General features: G+C 41.6%; 1 protein-coding gene across 2 annotated transcripts in view; it reads right to left on the bottom strand.

Moving 5' to 3' along the window:
* sgsm2 (small G protein signaling modulator 2) overlaps positions 1 to 20,601 on the bottom strand; it is a 77,031-nt gene that overhangs the window by 23,477 nt on the left and 32,953 nt on the right. For both annotated transcript variants that reach the window (XM_061046045.1, XM_061046047.1), the window contains exons 3-6: positions 9,896 to 10,064; positions 2,816 to 2,983; positions 1,286 to 1,353; positions 60 to 208 (exon numbers count right to left, since the gene is read on the bottom strand). In XM_061046045.1, coding sequence (XP_060902028.1) covers positions 60 to 208; positions 1,286 to 1,353; positions 2,816 to 2,983; positions 9,896 to 10,064 — 554 coding nt within the window. The remainder of the gene's footprint in view (positions 1 to 59; positions 209 to 1,285; positions 1,354 to 2,815; positions 2,984 to 9,895; positions 10,065 to 20,601) is intronic.

The following is a 20,601-nucleotide window of genomic DNA, read 5'->3' as shown; positions in this document are numbered from 1 at the left end:
TGTGAGCTAAAACCAAAACAACAGATCACATCCCCCGTGACCTTCAAAGTGACACTCACCCCCAGAGCAGGCCGCCGCCCCGTCGCAGTGTCTTGGCCCCGGTTAGCTCCGTGGATTCTGTGTCGCTGAACGAGCTCATTGGCTGACGGGTCCGTCCAGAAATGATCCGACGTCTTCAGTTTGGTATACTCCAGAGCGCAGGGGCCCACTGATCACACACACACACACACACACACACACACACACACACACACACACACACACACACACACACACACACACACACACACACACACACACACACACACACACACACACACACACACACACACACACACACACACACACACACACACACACACACACACACACACACACACACACACACACACACACACACACACACACACACACACACACACACACACACACACACACACACACACACACACACACACACACACACACACACACACACCTGACAGGTCCAGCTAAACATTGTATTTCTATATATCCAAAGCTAAAAAATAAGGCCTGAATTTCTTGAAATTAGGAAACAGATCTGCCACTGCAGAAAACTTATTTTTAAGTGTCCAAGACATTTATACATCTTGATTAGTTACTACAGAAAATGTGGCTTGCTGCATTGACAAACAAACAGGTGCAGATACATAAGTACATAACTGTTTAGCACAGTGACAAAGTATTTGCAACTCAACTATCATGTTTTTTCTCAAGTTGCAATTTGGCATCGATTTTCAGTGAGAAAAGCAGTAAACAAGATGTTCTTCTTCAGTTGTAAAATTTGGGCAGAATAATGTTTGTCTCTGTCTCAGCAGTTCCCTTCGTGTCCACCAGGTGTCCTCGTTATTTCTGCTCAGCACACATGTGCTCTAGCTGTTTCCCTGATTGACCCTCGCTGTCTGCCTCATCTTCACCTCGTTTCCTCTTTGGTCCTTGTGGGTATTGTGTTACTTTTCCCACAGTCAGTTATGACACAGTTCAATTTATTTACTCTGCTGTCGTCTGCCAAGCTGTTTGTTTTTTAGTTGTTTCTGCTACTCTGGTTATTAAACTGTTTTTGTCTTCCCTGCATGCTGTCACACTGACGGAGGAGACAGCATTGTTTGCTCTTAAAAACAGTTCTAAGAGTGGTTGCATTTGGGGTCATTTTCATGAGGGCAATTCCTGAAGCAAGTGCAAAGTTTATGCACCTGATGGTTAATTTTTTTACAAGAATATCAGCACATTTGTTGTAGAGATGTTGACAGTGTAAAATACTCACCCAGCAGGGCTGCCAGGATTGGCCCGAACACTGAGTCATGCATTAGTGCTTCCCTCTCGTAGTATTTACTGCACAGATAAAGACAGGGAGAAACAGTGAGTCAAAGGATTATTAAATGTCAGCTGTTTCTAATGAGGAGTCCTGCTGGGCTATTTATGTAAGGTGAAAGAAAGTATCATGTCATCACGCTTTATCTATCTATCTATCTATATATTCATATTTATATTTATATTCTCTTGTATATACATCATATTGTTGTTTCTATCTGTATTTATCTTATCTGTGTATTTTGTATTACTTCCTTCTCTGTCTTGCTGCTGCAATGCCCAATTTTCCCCTCTGGGGATCAATAAAGTATTATCCTATCCTATATATATATCATTGAGCAGTGCAGTTGAGTTGGAGTCGATCTCCCGCCTACATTCAAGTCCACCACTCACCATTATCAACCACAGACACAGCCTTATTTCACAATCAGGTATCAATCAAGTCCCAAAAGCATCGAGTCAATACAGTCACTGAGCAACATTTAGACAGATCGTTTTCTCTAAAACTTGGATAAAAAGACAAAACATGGGGCGCTGGGAGCCTAGCGGTTACGTTGCGTGCCGCATGTACAGAGGCTATAGTCCAATCAAACCTCGGGCCGGGGAGGTCGCTGCAGGTAATCCCTTACTCTCTCTTTCCTACATTTCCGAGAGGTCTTGTGGCATCATGACTCTCGTCAGCTGTCCGATCCAATAAAAGGGAAAAAGGGCAAAAATTTACTTGTAAAAAAACCAAAACAACAACAACACATCTGTGCTGGGCACAAACACACTAGAAGTGTGTAATCATGTCAGTTAGACATGATTAATGACCTTCTGTTGTTTTGATCATAAGGACCTGCGGTGAAATATAGTTTATTTGTGGAAAAAATGGTGGCATGTGAGCTAATTGATAGTTGATTCATTGTCAGACAGTGTGTTCCCGTATTCACTGCACACCGGCCAAATCCAGGTTTGTTAGGGAGAGAGCGAGTTGGTGCGCTTCTCCTCCTGCCGGTCTGTCCGGTACACAACTGTGCAAATGTTTGCTGAGTGTCATTCTGTGGTACTGCAAACATTATTGCAATTTTGTGCAGATTTTTCCGGATTCTAGAGCTTGACAGAATGATACGACGGATTGCCGGCCGTATCCTAACCAAACAAAATAACAAGAAACCACACAACCTGACCCAGCACCACTCCAGCTGGATGATTATGTCTCTAAAGAGAGTGAGTCACATTGCTGTGTGTCTGTGAACCCTGTTGACCCCCCCCTTCATGTGAGAGTCTCTGATCAGAAGTGGTATGAGTGGATCATTTCATTGTGTGTGACGCAGCGAACACACGGACGCCGTGCTGTTTTTCCAGAACAAAGCAGCCAGACAGCGAGCACAGAAGCAGAATGGAAACACCAAAAAACAGGTGATTCAACGGGCTGCTCATCACCCAGCTGAAACACTCAGAGCCTGCAGAGAGGAGCCGTGAGTCACTGAAAACACATCACCTGGAGTTGTCCACGATGTACTGCACTATCTTGTCCAGAACTTTCTCGAACAGAGCCGTGCGGACCCAGATGTGTTTGATGGCCTGGGCAGAGAGCGGCTGAGGGGGGCGGCAGGTGGTGGACGAGCCCTGTCTCCTCAGGGGCTCGTGGCTCACACTCTGGGTTCTCCTGGAGGACGTAAAGCACAGAGATAATATTAATTAATATAAATTCCCTTTCAAACAAGGAGTGCTTACCATAAACCTTTTTTTGTCATCATTGTAGACACAAAGTAACGGCTGGCAGGTTCATTGTTCACTGCATAACCAGGACAAAACTGAAGTCTGTGGTTCAGAGCGACACACTAAATGCAACAGCTCTGCCATCACTCTCATGTCAACCAGTGAGAAACGTGGCAGATTTCTCTGATTATAACCTTCATTTTAAACCACACATTAAACCTCACTTTGTATCTATAAAGCCCTTACTAGAAAGCTTCCATCATATATCACCTCCTTGTTACATCTGAACCCTGGTCCATTTTTAACCCGATCGAGAGAGAGGCTGGTTCTCCAGGTTCCTCATGCTAGGACTGACCTAGGGAAAACTGCTTTTAGTGTTAGTGCTGCAAACTCCTGGAATATTTTACAACTGAATTGACCTGAATTATCCCTTATGGACACTTTAGAAATATTATTTTTAACCGCCCAATACCTGACTGTAACTGTTTTATTAGATTTTAATTACTGACTTATCACTGTAGTAATTTCAAGCTTTTAAATTATTTTAGTGTATATATTTTATTGTTCTTATTGCTCTTTTATTGATTTTATTTTCTGTAGTAGCTTTATCTCATTTCTCGTTGTTTATCATTTATGCATGTTTTCTCGGCATCATTGTAAATGAGGGTCGCCCTCAATCATCTCTCTGAGAACTTAAATAAAGGTTGATGATGATGATGATGATGATGATGATGACATAGTTAAGACTGCATTGTGTCATCTCTGCCAGAATACAATGTTTTCTGTCTCTAAGGTCCAAACACACATTAATGACCCAATTGAGGGGCTGTCCTTTTTATTATTCTGCGTACAAAATGGCGGGGTTCCAGCCGCAGCTGAAGCCTGATTATCTTGTGGTGTGTGCCCTGCATTAGCCAGCAGCAGAGGGTTGGGAACACTGGCAAATCAACGTCAAACAAACTGGGGCCGAAAATGTAACACTGTTATTTGTTCCAGTGCAATCCCCATTAACTTTTGTCTACAGTTGATATCTGCCTTTAGGAGCAATGGGCAACCTTTCAGGGCTTACAGGGGAGCCAGCGGTTAGTGGTAAATGACTTCAGTACTGATGAGTAACTTGAGACGCAAGAAAGGAGTTGGTGTTAAGAAACAACACCCAAGACTTCAGTAATAACTGATTTTTAAATGAATGATTTACAGCTAAAGTGCATTTTTTTATGCGCTTACGGTGACCTAGTGGTTAAATCTCGCCCCATGTACAGAGGCTGTAGTCCTTGAAGTTTAAATCCAACCTGTGGCTCCTTTCCCCCTCTCTCTCTCTCTCTCTTATATCCGACTCTATACACTGTCCTGTCTCTTCAATAACAGCACAAAAGCCCAAAATTAAATCATCAAAATTCATCATGAGTGAGTGAGCGGGGTAATAACCGCACAGCGTCCGTTGCGTGACCGATTAGATCTAGACATTTCCAGGAGTGCATGTGTAAAAAAGGGCTTTCGTCTGCAGTGTCATTCCCCAAACCTGCAACAAGTTGCAGCAGTAATTCTGCAGAGACTTGTACGTATATTGTAGTTATGTACACTCAAAGCAATGTAAAGGCAAACAGATGCAAATAGAAAGTGAATTTCAGCATAAGGAGGCAGCACTTAACAGCATAAAGGCATGTTAAATACGCTCATTCATTAAAACTCATCCTCATTAATCAGAGCTGATCACTGCAAGGTTTCCTTTGAATCCTCACTGTGTCAAACAAAAGGAGCTATTTTATGTTCCACATCAGACAGCTCGAGTGTTTCATGAATATGGAGGCACATTCACGATGTGAGGATGAAGAGAGGAGCACTTTCATCCCGGACTCAGTTTGATCTCCGACACTTCTGCAGAAATCAGACAAAACCATTCACACACACTTCAACAAGCTAATAAGTGTGTGTGTGTGTTTGTGTGTGTCTGTTGAGGAAGGGACAGTCACGATGCTAGAAATCCCTCAGTATGAATTTATATTATGTGAGCTGTGTGTGTGTGTGTGTGTGTGTGTGAGAGGGGAGTTTTGGCTAAGTCACGACTTTCACAGTCCTCCTAGGGGTTGGTAGAGAATCAGGATGATGACAGAGTGATACAATGCAAAGAGAAGAAAGCCTGCTGGGTGAAGCAGTGACAGAATATAAAAGCATCTTGTCTTTTATACTAATGTTATGTTTCATGTTCACATCAGAGACGGTATAAAACAGGGAAGTAGTGACAGTGACGTCACACATCGGTTTCTGAAGAGGCGTTAGGAAGCCCAACGATGGCAGTCACCATATCGTAAAGGCTATCTCTACCTAACATTTGATCAATCTAGAAACAGGCAAATAGGTGGAGCTGAGGAGGGCCTTAAGCCTTCTGCCAGCCACAACCCACTCACCTGTCAGTCGACTCAGATACCCAGCGGTTATGTCGCGCCCAATTGACAGGGTTTGAATCCATCCTCAGCCCTTTGCTTATCCCCTTATAAGGCAAAAATGGCCCAAAAATAACCATAAAAAACTAGACTAATTTTGCACAACTCATATTCTTAATACACTCACCTACACAGCATCCACCTGCAGCGTGTATGAATAAAAGAATTAGCTATTCAGACAAAAAAAATGTTTTAACCTGGCTGGACATATTTTTATTTCTGCTGTAAAGTTGGATATTTTAATATGGGACCTAACAGGCATTTGACTCACTTTGGAGTTGACCTCAAGTGGACACTTGGGGAACTGCAGCTGCAGCGTTTTGCACTTCTGCCCTCCTTTGTTTTTGAAAACCAGAGGTTACCACTTGATTCAAACTTTAACTCCTGTAACTTTTGTGACTTTGATTTCTTTTCTACCGTCAGGACCAGAAGAGGATGATACCATCAGTGTGCTCGTTGTCCTGAGCTGAACTTCTGCGCCTTCTGGTCAAATGTCAGCTGAGCAAACAAGACATCTTATTATCGTACGGACAGCCAGACTTCTCTGACATTTGCTGAACAGAATCATGCTCCCATAAGGATAAACTACTTTGACATTAATGACCCCATGACATTTATTCTGACAGAATGTGAATTATTTAACCTTAAATAGAACCAAGCAATCAAAATGCCACTTTTTAAGAGTCATTTTTCAAACTTTTAAATGCATGAAAAAAGCTTTATATAATTTATGAAAGTTATTCATTTATTATTCTCTATGTACTGAATCCATAAAGACACAATCAATTATTGTATTGTTATTAAATACTTTTGAATATGCATGATTGCACAGAGTGCCGTAGATCAGCAGGAGAGGAAAGGTGTACCCTGGTGTCTATTAGGACAGTGTTAAAGGGCATAAAGTTTAGTAGGCGCCTGCACCTGGTTTGTATTTGTATTACTAATCCACCAGGATAGCTTAGTGTGAATTTATACTCGATACTTCAACCTCCTCATTGAAAACATATTTTCCTTCAACGTGCCGCCTCTTCTTCCCAACTTTGAGCTCTGCCATGGCTCTTAATGAATTCTAAAATGTCAACAAATGTCAACATGTAGCCAATGGGATTGATTACAATGATTACTACCAGATTACATTTGGAGCTGACAAATGAATATGAATGAGAAAAAGAATATGTCAGAGTGAATTAATCGGCATCTAGATTTAGATTTTCCCTTCTTGTACAGGGCTTCATGATGATTACATCTGTTCTTACGGAGGGAGACTGACATTTGATAGACGTACAGTCTGTTTAAAAGAAGGTATGCTAGCTCTGTGTTTGAACTTTACAAAGTCTTTCATGATTTAACAAGTTGGAGGAATACTGCCGCCTTAAATATAGTTTGACTTCATGTGAAAGTCAACTAAAGTACAATGTGATTAACTAGCTAATAATTAACCAGGTGTAACATTGGTTTCTACCTGTTGTGTGAACAGAAGAAATACAGGTTAATAGCAACTACAAGTTTTGGTTTCCTTCCGCTTTGCTTTAAACATAATTTCTATAACTTTCTATGACTTTGCAAGGTCATTAAAAAGATCTGGTAAGCATGACATGATGGCTTTAACTGAGGTCATCGTTTGACAGCAACAAGCAGTTGCAAATTGTAAACGAGATATCCAGATATCGATTTATTTGGTGAATCATAAATGAAGCACTCACAAAATGTTGTTTAGTGCAGAGACGTCTGATGGAAGTCATTTGAATGATTGCGTAGCACAGGTCCTGTGACTTGGAGATGGTTTATAAATGGTCCAAAGATGGAAGACATTACCACTTAATTTTAGCACCAGAACAGAGCCTTGTTGTACACAACAAAATATATTTGGAGAAGATTTGGTCAAAATGTATATACTGTATATAATATAATAATAAATGATCTGGTTTTATAGCTGTTAATGTTTCTGTTGTTCCTGAATCATAGATCCAAAATATACTATAAAAAAACAATTGGAAATGAAACCCCCATTTAATAAAGTGGAATTATCCCCTGGTTGTTTTTAAGAGCGGTCGTCTCAGCAGGTCTCGCTGCTAGCATCGCAGGAGAGGAAATGAATGCAGATGATATGCTACTTCTGCTCTGAACCCCGTGTGTCAGGAAGAGGAGGAGATGAACGGAGGGAGGAAAAGAACAGGTTGAAAAAAGAAACGTAAAAAGCTAATGCATGGCATACATCACAAGGAGACAAGGATCTATAGCATTGTGTCCACCAGCAGCCATTGGCAATTGCCACTGGGAAAACACCACACGCACACACACACACACACACGCACACACACACACGCACGCACGCACGCACACACGCACACACGCAGTGAGTAATTACCATTCACTTCACTGTGTAACTCCACTGTTGATGTCTGCTCACACTCTCTCTCTCTTTCTCTCTCTCTCTCTCTCATGTTTCCCATCATGCTCTTCTGCCTCTTTCCTTGCCACTGGCACACACCATGTTGCTATGACAACCAGGATAAATGAGAGATGTAACTCTGAGGTGGGATGACGGCGGGGGGAAGGGAGAGGTTGGAGGGTGGGAACATGCCTGTGTCAATGTGTGTGTGTGTGTTTGTGTGCATGTATGCGTTGTGGTGGCTCGGTTTGGCAAGCAGGCGATCCATACACAACAAAGGGTTGTAATGTTGTTTGTGCGGCGTGTATCTGGGGAAATAAAGGCCAATGAGATGTGACGGATGAACAAGAGGGAGCAGCTGATATGAAGACAGATAGTTGATTCACATAGCATAATGCCATGTTGCAAAGACGATACATGTTGTGTCTAGTTTTAGTGCATCCTCTTTGAAGACTTGTTTACATGTCGTGTGTGTGTGTGTGTGTGTGTGTGTGTGTGTGTGTGTGTGTGAGTGTGTGTGTGTGTGTGTGTGTGTGTGTGTGTGTGTGTGTGTGAGTGTGCCTGTTGCACAAAGCTTTTTTCTCCATTTGGAAGCGGCTCTCTGCAGCCCTTGAGAGACGTGGTAGTCATGTGGCTCGGGCTAATGGACAATTAATGGGCTTGCCAACTGCTTTGCCAGTACCAAAGTGCCTGCAGATAAAGCAGTTCATCATCCTCTGTGTACACACACACGCACAAATACACACACACACACACACGCCCAGACACAGTCCAAAGGTTTGTCACAGTGTGAACACAGATTGCTCAGGTTTGGTAAACACTCAGCTGAGTCTGAGTGAGTGTATCCATAGTTTTATGCAATTGTAGGTGCCTAGTGTACAAGGAAGGACAGATGGCTGAAAATAAAGGAAATCAGTAAGTTATATAAATGTCTAAATCAACATGTTGATAAATTCTAAACTTAGGCAAAATGATAAGTGCTTTTTCATACAAGTACAACATTTCTAGAAGATATGAGACAGTCTGCCCCTGAAATCTTTCTCAGTTGCTTATTCCCATTTGTCCCTCAGAGTTTTAAAGCTCTACCCATCTGAGAAGCCAGGACAAGACATAAAAAAAGACGCTGCGGAAATCCAAGATGGACGAAGGGACTGAGTCTACCACTGGGATGACAGTTTTTGTCAATACTATGTGCAAATGAACGTATGCACAGATCAGCAAAAAAGAACCCAGATGAGGTTTTTTCGTCTGCTCTTTGGATCGGCCCTCATTCAGGAAGTTATGGAGATTGTGTTGCTTTACCTCTCGGCATAGAAAATTAATACAGCAACTTCCTTGTAGAGTATAGGTCTGGTTCATATCCCACAATTTGGGCTTGTCATCGCAGGATATTCTTGTGTGTTGTTTATTATATCATGATCATAATGGCTGCACTGTTAGTTTGACAAGGTTCAAAGGACCTGGTACCGTGCAGTTACTACAAAAAACTCAAATCTAAGCAAGAGTAAATGTCTCGTTTTTGGTCAAAAATATCTCATTGCATTTAATGTATGCCTCATTGGCCAGAGAAGTCTTATGGTAAGATATTCAAAGCACAAGAGGCATGAAATTTGCTTACGATAAGTAAAACGTAAGCAAAAATGAATTGTTGAGTTTCTTGAAATGAGATTACTGTGTCGAAATCAGTAAGAACATGTCATATTTGTTTTACTTATCAAAAGCAATTTGGTTTATCTGGACTTGCCAGTTGAATTTGGCTTAAATAATTAGTGTGATAAAATATTTTTTATTTACAAAATACACTTCCTTAGATTTGAATTTTGTAATTGTTCTGACTCGATTCACAAACTTATGAAAGGTTATGATCCTCAATACAAAAGTTGCCTGTAATGGAGACTCTTTTCTTATTTAATTGGCAGTTTCACTCATTAGTATCAATTCAACTCCAGTTTTTTTTTAGTAACAGGTTATGTCCCTGGTGTTTGTAGTGATTGTCAAAAGAGGGAAGAACTCTGTCACCAACCTGGTGAGGTCCGCCTGCTGCTGGAGCTGCTCCTGCACTTTACGACAAATCTCTCCGGCCGTCTCGTAGACTTTGCCCACTTTGGTGAAGAGGGCTGCGATCTTGTCGCTGCGGAGGAAACCAGCGGCCCGTCTCTTCAACAGGTGACCCAAGCAGGCCTCGATGGCAGCTGGAGAGAGAGAGGAGGATGACAGGAGTTACTACTGACGAGGGAGGAGAGGTGGCGAAAGGAATGAAGGGATGGCATAGAGAAGAACAAGAGAGAGAGTGTATTTCCAACAGCAGGAAAGAAGCCAGTATGAGATATTATTAACAAAATTAAAATATGGAGGGAATAGATGTAAACATCTTACATGTATAAAAAAAGGCAATTTCATACTCTATGGTTTCTACTAAAGGATGCAAAGCTCAACAAACAGCAAAGCATCAACTAAATTCACTGTATCATGAATGTTTTAAGATCTAAAAACTGCAGTTCCTCGAGTGGCCACTTGAGGCTGAGTCACTATAAAGTCCCAGATTAAAATGTCCAACTTCTTAAGCAGAAATACACATGTTGAGTCCCGTTCAAAACAAACGTTTTTGGTATCTGTAGCTCTTCTTTTATTCATGACAACTTTCATTAGGGTACATTTTCCTAAACATTTGATCAGACTTATATATTTATACTAACAGTTCTGCATATAGGGCCACGGTTGTTTCACCTCTGCTAATTTGGTCACTGATCTTAACTTCTAGGTTGTTTTGGGTGTGTTTCTGCATTTGGAAAATCTCATGCAAACATTGGACACATAAAATGGCTCGTTGTGAGGTTTAGTGTATCAACAGCTTGTCATGTTCAGCCTTTGTCAATTTTCTCATCATCTGAACCAAAATGTTTGTTGGACAGCAAACAATGTGTACAGTTTGAAATGTGTGATCGGAACAAATGAGCTGAAGAGAATAAAGGACCATTATGTGAATTCACAAGCTGCACAGTTCTCTGTATCGAAATGTCAACATGTTGCTGCGACTCATCTCTTCGTTCCGCCTCCAGCTTTCTCAAAGTTTTGCTAACAGACTTGTGGGTGCAGATAATGTCATTAGTGAACACTTTCCTCTGGTTCTCTTGTTGTAGGGGAGACATGACGGCCGCTTATTACATCAGAAGTGACACAGTCACCTGAAATGTGATTTTCAGAATTGTTGGCCGCCTCCAACATCTTTAAATATTTAGAGGGTTGGAGGTAGTGTAACCCGTGTGCAGCTGCTCCGTCAGCGTGCCCTTTACACTGCAGGGACTCCAGTGTCCGCTCATTACCGCTTAAGAGAAGATCATATAAAGTTTAATGATCTCTGTGAGGGGAAATTGGCTCACTGCAGCAGAAAAAATGGTTTTAGAAGGAAAAATAGTGGGTACTATACTGGATAATGGATAATTCCTGACAACAGAAAGTAACTAAGAGTGAGACTAACAGGACTTTCAAGATTCAAGATTCAAGTCTCTTCATTGAAGAGAATGCACAAGAATAATTGAAGTGCAAGAAATGCAAAAGATAAATAAAACCTCTTCAAAAATACAAACTTTATCGTGACTTATATGAGGAACCATATTCCAAAGAAGTCAAGTGACAAGTCGTACACAAGGCACTACTATCAAGTCAAATACAAGTTTTCAGGTCCAACTCTCTTTAAATCGATGCAAGCCAGAGGCGAAAAAAAGGCAGTGCCATTCACTTCTGCCCAAGGAGTTCAAATACTTAAACATCCAGAATGCACCGGGCTCATTGCCTTCCAAGGCTCTTCTCCTCTCTTGCCAGCGGCTGGCATTGCTTCACATTTCGCTGCGGTGCTTCTTCCTTCTCCATGAGCCTGAAGTCCTCTGCACTGTCTTCTGGCTTTACTAAGCAGCCCCAAATGTCTGACTCCAACATTACAGTATTAAAATCATTTTCCTCATTATCCACAGTTACACTGCTTTCCGTCATGTTCTTTCAACATGGGTTCTCTTTGTAGATGAGGGTTTAATTCTGGCGCCGCCTCTGTCATTGTTCGGCAACCCTCCTTGGGCGGACGGAAATGCGTAAGTACAGGTCGTAAGCATCGGAGAACTTCACCTGGCAGAGTTTTTGCATGAGCAGGAAGCTTTTCTTACAGTTAACAGTGAGGGGAGTGAAGCATGTTCATTATCTGTAGTGATACACCGCTGGTTCAAAATCAGCTAATTCTTCCTTTAATTTTCTACTCACATGTTCATTTAATTGAATTTTTTTCACATTTAAAACCAAGGAACTTAAACCTCCATTTATCCAGTATGGAAAAAAAGTCATTTTAAAAAGAACAATTAATAGTTCTGCAATCATGACTCAGAATGCCATGAAACATTAAGGCGAGGCTGTTCTAGCTCGGGTTTTTTTAATGATTAAATTAGGTATTTATTCATTTAACTACACAGCAGCATAAACCTTAAACTAATGACTTCCGCTGAAGAGTGCAGAGTTTAGTCAGCTCCACTACTGTGGAAAAGTACAAATGCTAATCATTAAATCAGCATTTTCAGACAAAGCCCAGAGAAATGCATTGACTCATGTGCAGAAAACAGTCTCTCTCCGTCTGTGAGACATCCATTAGCCGTCTCCATCCCTCTGTTACTGTTGCGTCAGTGCTCGGCCACCATAATGAGCTTCTTAAGAGGCTGAGGGTAGAAACGACGCTGTGACAAGATTACTCACGCAAACACAAACAGAAAAATGTTTCACACTCATTGCAATGTGTTTAGCTTGTTTATTACTTTATAATAATGTGCAGAATCATCGGCAAACAAAAAATAAAGATTCTGCACAGAGAGAAGAAAAGTGCATCTGCGGTATGAATTCATATCAGTTATGAGCTTCAGCTTCTGTCGGGTGGATATTACAGTGGAAGATTATGACCAACAACAACATCATTCTCTCTGACGCCATGCTTTATGGGTGTAATAGTCAGCTTTTATTGCTTAGAGGAAGCACTGAGAGGCTGCAGGCTTAAAGATCAAGTGTAGTTTTCTGCTCCAGCAGTGTGTTCACAGCAGCTCTCCTCCGACAGATTAACACGTTTACCTGCAGAGAAGCATCGTGCACATCAAATAAGTGAAGGGGAAGAGGGAAGAGCAAGGATTAGCAGCTGTAAAGTTGGAGCTGAAGCCGAGCCATCCTGGTAGCGCGTGATAGACTTTGAGGGAACACTAATGCTTGCTTGATTCTGTGGAAACACAAGAAAAAATGCTGTGGATGTGATCAGATCTCCCACAGGGGAGACCGCACCCCTCTCATCTCTCTTCTGCAGCTTTCCTCCCTGCCGGCCTGCTAATTCATGTTTTTAGTGTCTGTTTGGCTCTGGTGAATCATCAAATCCTTCCTATTAGGTGCTTAATTGCCTGCATATTAAGATTAAGGCAAAAAAACATGCAGTTATAAATTCTTTCATTTTCACAAACTCGAGACTACAGGAGCAGGGGAACAGTTCACCTCAGAACTGTTACAAACAGGAAACTTACAATACAGAATGTTGTGATTTTAATGCAACAAACCTTTGCTAACTCCAACAGTTTCTGCTCCAGCTTTTCATTGAACCTGTGCTATCATCATGTACATCAACACAGAGATATGGAGACTGTATTTAGGCGTTAAATGGACTAAAAGTGCTGACATCAAAATGCAGTCTAATCATATTGACCGTGAGATGAGTGTAGGAATTGATAAACCAGTAGTTTTGTGTGTACAGAGTGGCTTTTTAAAGGCTTTATTTTACCATAGTTTAAGACTGGATGGGAAGATGCAGCCGTGAAAGTTGGGCAGAGGAGAAGCAACAAAGGTTGATAGCCAAAACAATACAGAAGGTGTTTTGATTGTTCAGTATGCACCTCTACGACTCAGCTACCAATATGATGCTATTGAATACATTTAGCTGAGTCCACAGAATGACTTTGCATTAATGCTCAACACAGCTGCTTCAAGTGTTTGATGAGACAGAAATTAAGCTATTCAAAGTCTCATTTTTTGGGTGATTTCAGCAAAATTAACCATCCCTCTTACATGACATACAATCTTTTCAGTCACTGTATCCCAATTAAAGTAGCATACTAATGAATGATTCAGCAGGCAGGTAAGAGACTTAAAGTCCTAAGGTGTGCTGATTCTTCTTCTACAAACTGGAGGCCTGTTCTTCGAGAGCGTTTGTGCTGACAGTGAGAATAAACCACAGAGTGTCTGGGAGGTATAGTGGCAGGTGGACCAGAGCTGTCTCCACTGACATTATTAGCAGATTTAATGAAGACAAAGCTAATTAGGCAGCAGCATTTATCTCCCTTCCTGTCGATTTCTGTCTGTCCGTCTGTCTGACTAACTGGAGCTCAGGATTCCTGCCGTTATCGGAGTCTCAGACTGTCTCACTTCTCTCAGTGGAACAGTTCAGGTTTTATTCCAGAGGCCACGACAAAGTCTCAGTTTTCTGTCTCATGCATCACTACAGACCCAATGTCACAGTACTGTCTCTTATCCACTGATAAAGATTGCATCACATTGTGTTGTGGACTTTAACTAGACAGACTTTTTGATACCAGTTCAAATCATCATGCAGGTGTCGAAAGGGGATTAAAAATGTGCAAATAATCTTTTAATATTATAAAGAAACTCCAAGCAATTACATCAAAACAAAAATAGAATAGTGGGCACTTGCACACCATCTCTGTAGCAGGGTACAAAGAGGTTTTTTTTCTTTCTTTTATATTTATTGGCCTTTTTGCCTTTTTTATTACTATAGAGGACAAGTGAAGAGAGACAGGAAATGTTGGGAAGAGAGAGTGGGGGACGACATGCAGCAAAGGGCCGAGTTTGGAATTGAACCCAGGGCCGCTGCAATGAGGACTACAGCCTCTGTACATGTGGCGCCCAACATAACCGCTAGGTAGTATTGCAGTACTTGAAATTAGTCTTACTTTTGGAAGGTCTTGGACTCGTCTCGGAATCGTGAGCATTTTTACTCGGCCTTGTCTCGGTTTCAGACAGGGCGGACTCCGGATTTTAATTCAAGACCGGTCAAGACCAACACTGATCAGCTATCTATCCATGTCATTACTGTAATTAGAAGGAAAATGTATTTTTCTTAAAGAGAAAATCACTTCAAATCATTTGTAGTTTGATTTTTATCCCCTGGTTACAGCCACAACCTTCCCCCGGTCTTGGTGAGGAACGCGCCCGCTGCACACTGGATGATGATTTTTCAGTGACATTCATGGTCTTGGTCTTGACTCGGTCTCGATCCCTAAATGTCTCGGTCTTCCCTTGGTCTCCGGTTTGTCTCTGTTTGTGTGGTCTTGACTACAACACTACCCTTAGCTTTCTGGCGCCCCAAGTAGAAAGACTTTTTTAAAGGAAAAAGAAAAACATTATGTTAACCATTAAGTAGAGATGTAGCTTTTACCTCCGAAGAACGTTTCACTGGTTCTATTACTTTCTAGTTCTGCTTGAGGAACACAAGGTCACTCACTACACACGCATTTTGAGGACAGATAAAAGACAAATCCATCAGCATGAGTAAGCTTTTAATAGCCCATAACAGAATGTACCGTATACACGCAGCGCTGATAAGAGCTCACAGCCACAAAGGATTTAAAAAGAAGATCTTTTCAAAAGGCTGGAGGGGACTACTTCTAAAAGTCATAACATCACCGAATCTTCACACTGAACAGATTTCTCTTTGAGAGGCTGAACAGTTTGATTAAGAGAAGCTAAAAGAGGACATCTTTCATTTGCAGAGAGAGGACAGTCAGGCCCTTCATTCCAGATATATAATCTTACAAAAGCTGATGAACTGAGGACATTAAAGGGTTCATATTTTTGGAGCCTAAATTTACAGAAGCCCTAAGCAGACACGTATCCATACACTTTATTTACTCCGGTAAATTACTGGGTAATCTGAAAGAGTAATTTGTGGTGGCTTTCTGGAGATCTTGGCTTCTTTATCTGAGTTGTAAAAGGACCAAACAAACTTAGAAACAGGCTTACATTATAATAAGTCGGCCAAAGGCAGTGAGCAGAGACCAGCATATTGTTTGGTTTGTATATCGCCAGAAAACTGTCCGATTATCACAAGAAGACACGCTTTGTTATCTCAAGATAATGAGATAAGCTTCTGTAATGTTTCAGACACTTATAACAATATAAGAAAAAAAAACAAGAATAACAATCTGAGCCTGTCAGTGACAAAAACAAGAACTTCAAGAGGACGTAGAACAATATGTTGCAGCCATCACAGCCATGTTGCTGCTGCAGGCTGAACAAATCTACTGGTTGATTTCTAAATCCAACCATCATAACTTTTGATTTAAACCACAAAACATACAAAAATGGGACCATGTAACATGCTCCTCAAAGTACGGTACAACCTGCTACATTTGTACTAATGTCTAATGGTATACATTTAAACAATCATTTCCACTTTTTGTAATATCAGTGTCATGGTCGTTGCAGTAAATCTGAGTTTGAAAGATTTTTAAAAACAGATCCATCACGTTCTTTTTCCCAGCACAATATCTGATATAAATGTACTCGGGACTATTTTTATTCATTTATGGGAGTCAGACTTTATGAGTCATGCTGCTGCTCCTGCACCAGGTACAGACGGAATAAGAAAAAGAGACACAGGGGGGGGGGGAGAGACACTGACGGCACGAAATGGCAACATGGTCCTGAGACAGATGGAGGAGGAAAAGAGACTCAGAAGGTAGGGATGAAAACAGCACTGGCTTTATTGGTTTTAGCAAAGAAGATGGGAAACACTCGCTCTTTCCTCCCACTTTGTCCTCGAGCTGCCCGACTCCCACGAGGAAATCACAGAGTCTGCTGCCAAACAGGTGACAGAGCTGCGTTTATTTCTGCAGCAATTTCTGCAGCGTCTCTGTTTAGAAGGTGTTTGTGGCAACTAAAGCGAGGCGAATAAACATGCCCGGGACAAAGTCTAGGTGTTGTCTAGGTGAGACATTTCTTCATACAAAAAAACAAAACAGAAGAAGAATCTAGAGACAGAGACCAAATCCAAACCTTCTGTTTAGGGAAAAATGATAAAGATGAAACGTGTTTAAATTAGTGTTCCTATCTTAAAGGTCCAATCTGTAGGGTATCTACTGACTGAAAACATAAAATGACTTTACTATATGATCAGACATTAAGGAAACATGTTGAAGTGCTGGCTTCTCTGACAACAACACAGCAGCCATGCATGTCCTCCTTCTAAGTTTAGAATCTGGTGTGGAGTGGTTAGTTTCTGTTTGGACCAGAGAAGGTAGGCGGTTTTAAGGCGACCCCCCATACAGGCCATTTTGGACGTCCCTCGGTTTGTCAGATATGAGAGCAGTTATCAGGTCAACAGGTGTTGCAGTGATGGAAGTGGGCAAGAGAAGTGGTTCAGATAGAAGTGATTGTACCCGACCTAAAAAATCCTCTGCATGTTTCTAATAAGCTCCACGAGCAGAAACGTGCTCAAACTAGGATCAATATTGGAGATGCTTTTGAAAAATGGAGAGAGGTTAGAACACAGAAAGGTATCTGAAAGCCCCTTTACGGTTGTCATTTCTGGATCAATTTAAACAGAAACATGAAGAAAACAAGATTCACGTCTATGTTACTTAACATCATTTAATGTCATGATTTCATCAAATTCAGACTTTGTAGCACAAAGACATTTAAGGTTGTAAAGATTACAGTTTTGGTTTCAGATTAACTCCACTTGTCTGCTGGAAGTCTGTTTTTTAGAGGCTTCATCTGTACTGGAAATCAGGAAAGATTTCACAATCTCACATACATTAAGGCTGTGAACATCCAGTGCAGCTTCGATTAACAGCTTTCATCAGTCATACAATGTGTCACTGATTGTATTAAAGGCGGCTTAAAAGGGAGGAAAGCTTTCAGTAACCAGTGACTGATGTTTGTCAACAAGGATGACAGCCGGAAAAAAACCTTCAGATGGGAAGATGGTTGTTCATTTATCTCCTTACAATCGAGGTGAAGGACTTGCAGAACGAGCCAGGAGACCATGTTTTTGATACTTTCATTTTGCAGATATTTAAGAGCAGTAAAGACAAAAACAACAACTAGAGTGTTTGCCTGGGAAGACCGAGGCAACACTCCCCCCAGTATCAGCCTCACACAGGGGAGGAAGGTGTGTGTGTGTTGGTAAACCTGTGTGGGGGATCAGAGTCTGAGGAATCGGGTCAGGTAGTGTAAATTGACTTGTGCCTCTCGGGGGGGGGTTTCTGCCTCTCACGCCTTTCTCTCCTCTCCTGCGTGGGATAGGAGGATGTTGGATTAAAAAAAAAAATAGAGGATGAAGGGAGGGAGTAGAGATGGTCAAGGGGTCAGCAAGGTTGCCAGGTTGCCATGGTGACCTATCTGCATCTGCTTTTTGGTTGCCATTGGAAATAAAAGGGTTGCAGCAGCAGATGTGTGCAGAGCATTAACCAGTTTAGCCTCGGTGCTCTGCACCGCTCCAAGCTGCAGACCTCGGCTGTTTGAGGGTATGCAGCGTCGTCTGCTATGACTAAGACTGCAGCCGCATGAGACGGCGGATTACAGAGAGATTGATGGGTTCAGGGGAATTATTATAACTGAGTTGATTCAGAATAGGAAATTAGGTGCAGGGAAAGAAGGGTGTAAAATGGAGATATGGGCGATATAAAGCCAAAAACCAAAATAAAGTGGAGCTCCCCCTACTGACAGGTTGAAGTACAGGTCATAAAGTCCGCCTCTGCCATGTTTGGAGAAGTGGAACAAATGCACATTATTCCTCTGAAGGGAGGCGACAACATGACTTCTGCTATGCTACACACTTCAGGGTCAAAGCCCAGCGGGGGAACATGCTCAGAACTTTTAGGCCAGTTTTGGTCGATGTGCACATGCAAGAGTAGATCAATCTCCAACAGTAGTATCTTATAGGTGTGTTAGTCCAACTTCGAGAAATTTGACTTCAGCCCGACTCGAACGTCTTAGTCGAACCAAAACAATAAATCAACTTTTCTAACAGTGTATGGACGACCCGTACTGACTCATTTCATCTTCAGGCCGTGAATTGAACAGAAACAGGTGCATTTCATTACGTGCGTTTTGCCTCGTGATTCACACCTTTAACTTTACACCTCGTCCTCCACGCTGTCGCACTTCCTCTGTTCACCTCGTCACTTCTAACACCTCCTTCTCTCCGTCCATGCTTTCTCTCCTCTTATCTTCATAACAGAGCTTTTCAATTGTCTCTTTTATCAGGGAAACACCATCAAAGGCCAGACTGGGAAGTGATGAAACATTTTTGAGTTCTATTTGTGGTTTTGGTTGAAAGATGAAGACAGCATGTGGCTGGGCCTGGAAAGAGCCTTACTTTAAGTCAACACAGATTTGGGTTTGCCAGGCTGCAAAAATCATTTTTCTTCTGTGTTTTATAGTCCAACAGGAAAACCACATTAGACTTTTTCAGACAAAATGGATCCATTCATTATGCATTCAGTTATCATTTCCAACCTACAAACTTTTCCCCTCAGTCTCTTAATAACTAAAATAATACAAAAATAAAGTGATAATATGTCTATAGCCTGCAGCACAGATGGGGCACAGGGTAAAGAGGTCTTTTCACACAAACAACGAGCAGCCAAATATACAAACAAAAACATTATGAGACTTTAAAAGACACAAATAACACATTTAAACAGCAAGTATTCATCAAGATCATCCACAAACACATCAGGGAGAACATCTACAGCCAGATGTGTCCGCCTCCAAGTCATTCAACATCCTCTTAAAAGCATCCAATGAGAGCAGTTCGTTAAGTCTCAGCTCTTTTTTAAAATGAATTCCAAGTAAAAGGAGCAGCAAACTTAAACGCTTTTTTGCCCAGTTCAGTTCTGACTTTTGGAACAGACAGTAAGAAAGGGACCTGGGATTGAAGTATGTAAGTCCCTGAACTCTTCTGACTGATGAAGACTGACTTTCAAGCTCACTTTTTGTCTTCCACACTAAATTTTTGTCATTTTCAAACTTCTCCTGCGCTAACGGTGACTGACATCCCTCGAGGACATTTATCAGACTTCACACAGCTCCTCCTGGAGACATACAAGTTTTTAAAGTCACTCAACACATTGGACTGGTCATTGATGTGGCTCCCCTTAAACTGCAAAAGTGTCTTGAAAATATTCGCTTTGGTTTGAAATGTTGGGCGACAAAGCTGTTAAATCTGACATCTTACATTAGCCAGAGAAATCCCGAGTTAGAATTATAACGGGAGTTGTCTTGGCCGCCATGACACACACGATTTGTTTATCGTTGCCATGGAAACACAAGATGTTACGTCAAAGACCGCTACACAAGGAAGGGAGAATTGCAACTGAAACTGAAAACTGCTGTATGTCCTGCTGTGATGAAAACATCATGTAAATTACACTTGGAAACATCAGATCCTCTTCCTCAGGTCTGTTTCGCCCGTTCGTCTTGACTATGTCAATGCGGAGTAGAGGAGCAGAGAGAAGTCCCATGATTCCCCGTCAGGCGCCAGCCTCGAGGTCATCTGGCGGCGGAATACATATTGCATCTGTAAGGTGTTTTCTACACTTCATAAGTAGTTTTCAGCCTGAACTAAAGGATCGGAACATGCAAACAATCGTTCATGCCTTCTAATTCATGATAAACTTTCTAGAATAAAGAGAGTTA

Source organism: Labrus mixtus, chromosome 9 (genome assembly GCF_963584025.1).
Source record: "Labrus mixtus chromosome 9, fLabMix1.1, whole genome shotgun sequence".
Taxonomy (NCBI): Eukaryota; Metazoa; Chordata; class Actinopteri; order Labriformes; family Labridae; genus Labrus; species Labrus mixtus.
This window is presented reverse-complemented; position numbering and strand designations above follow the sequence as displayed.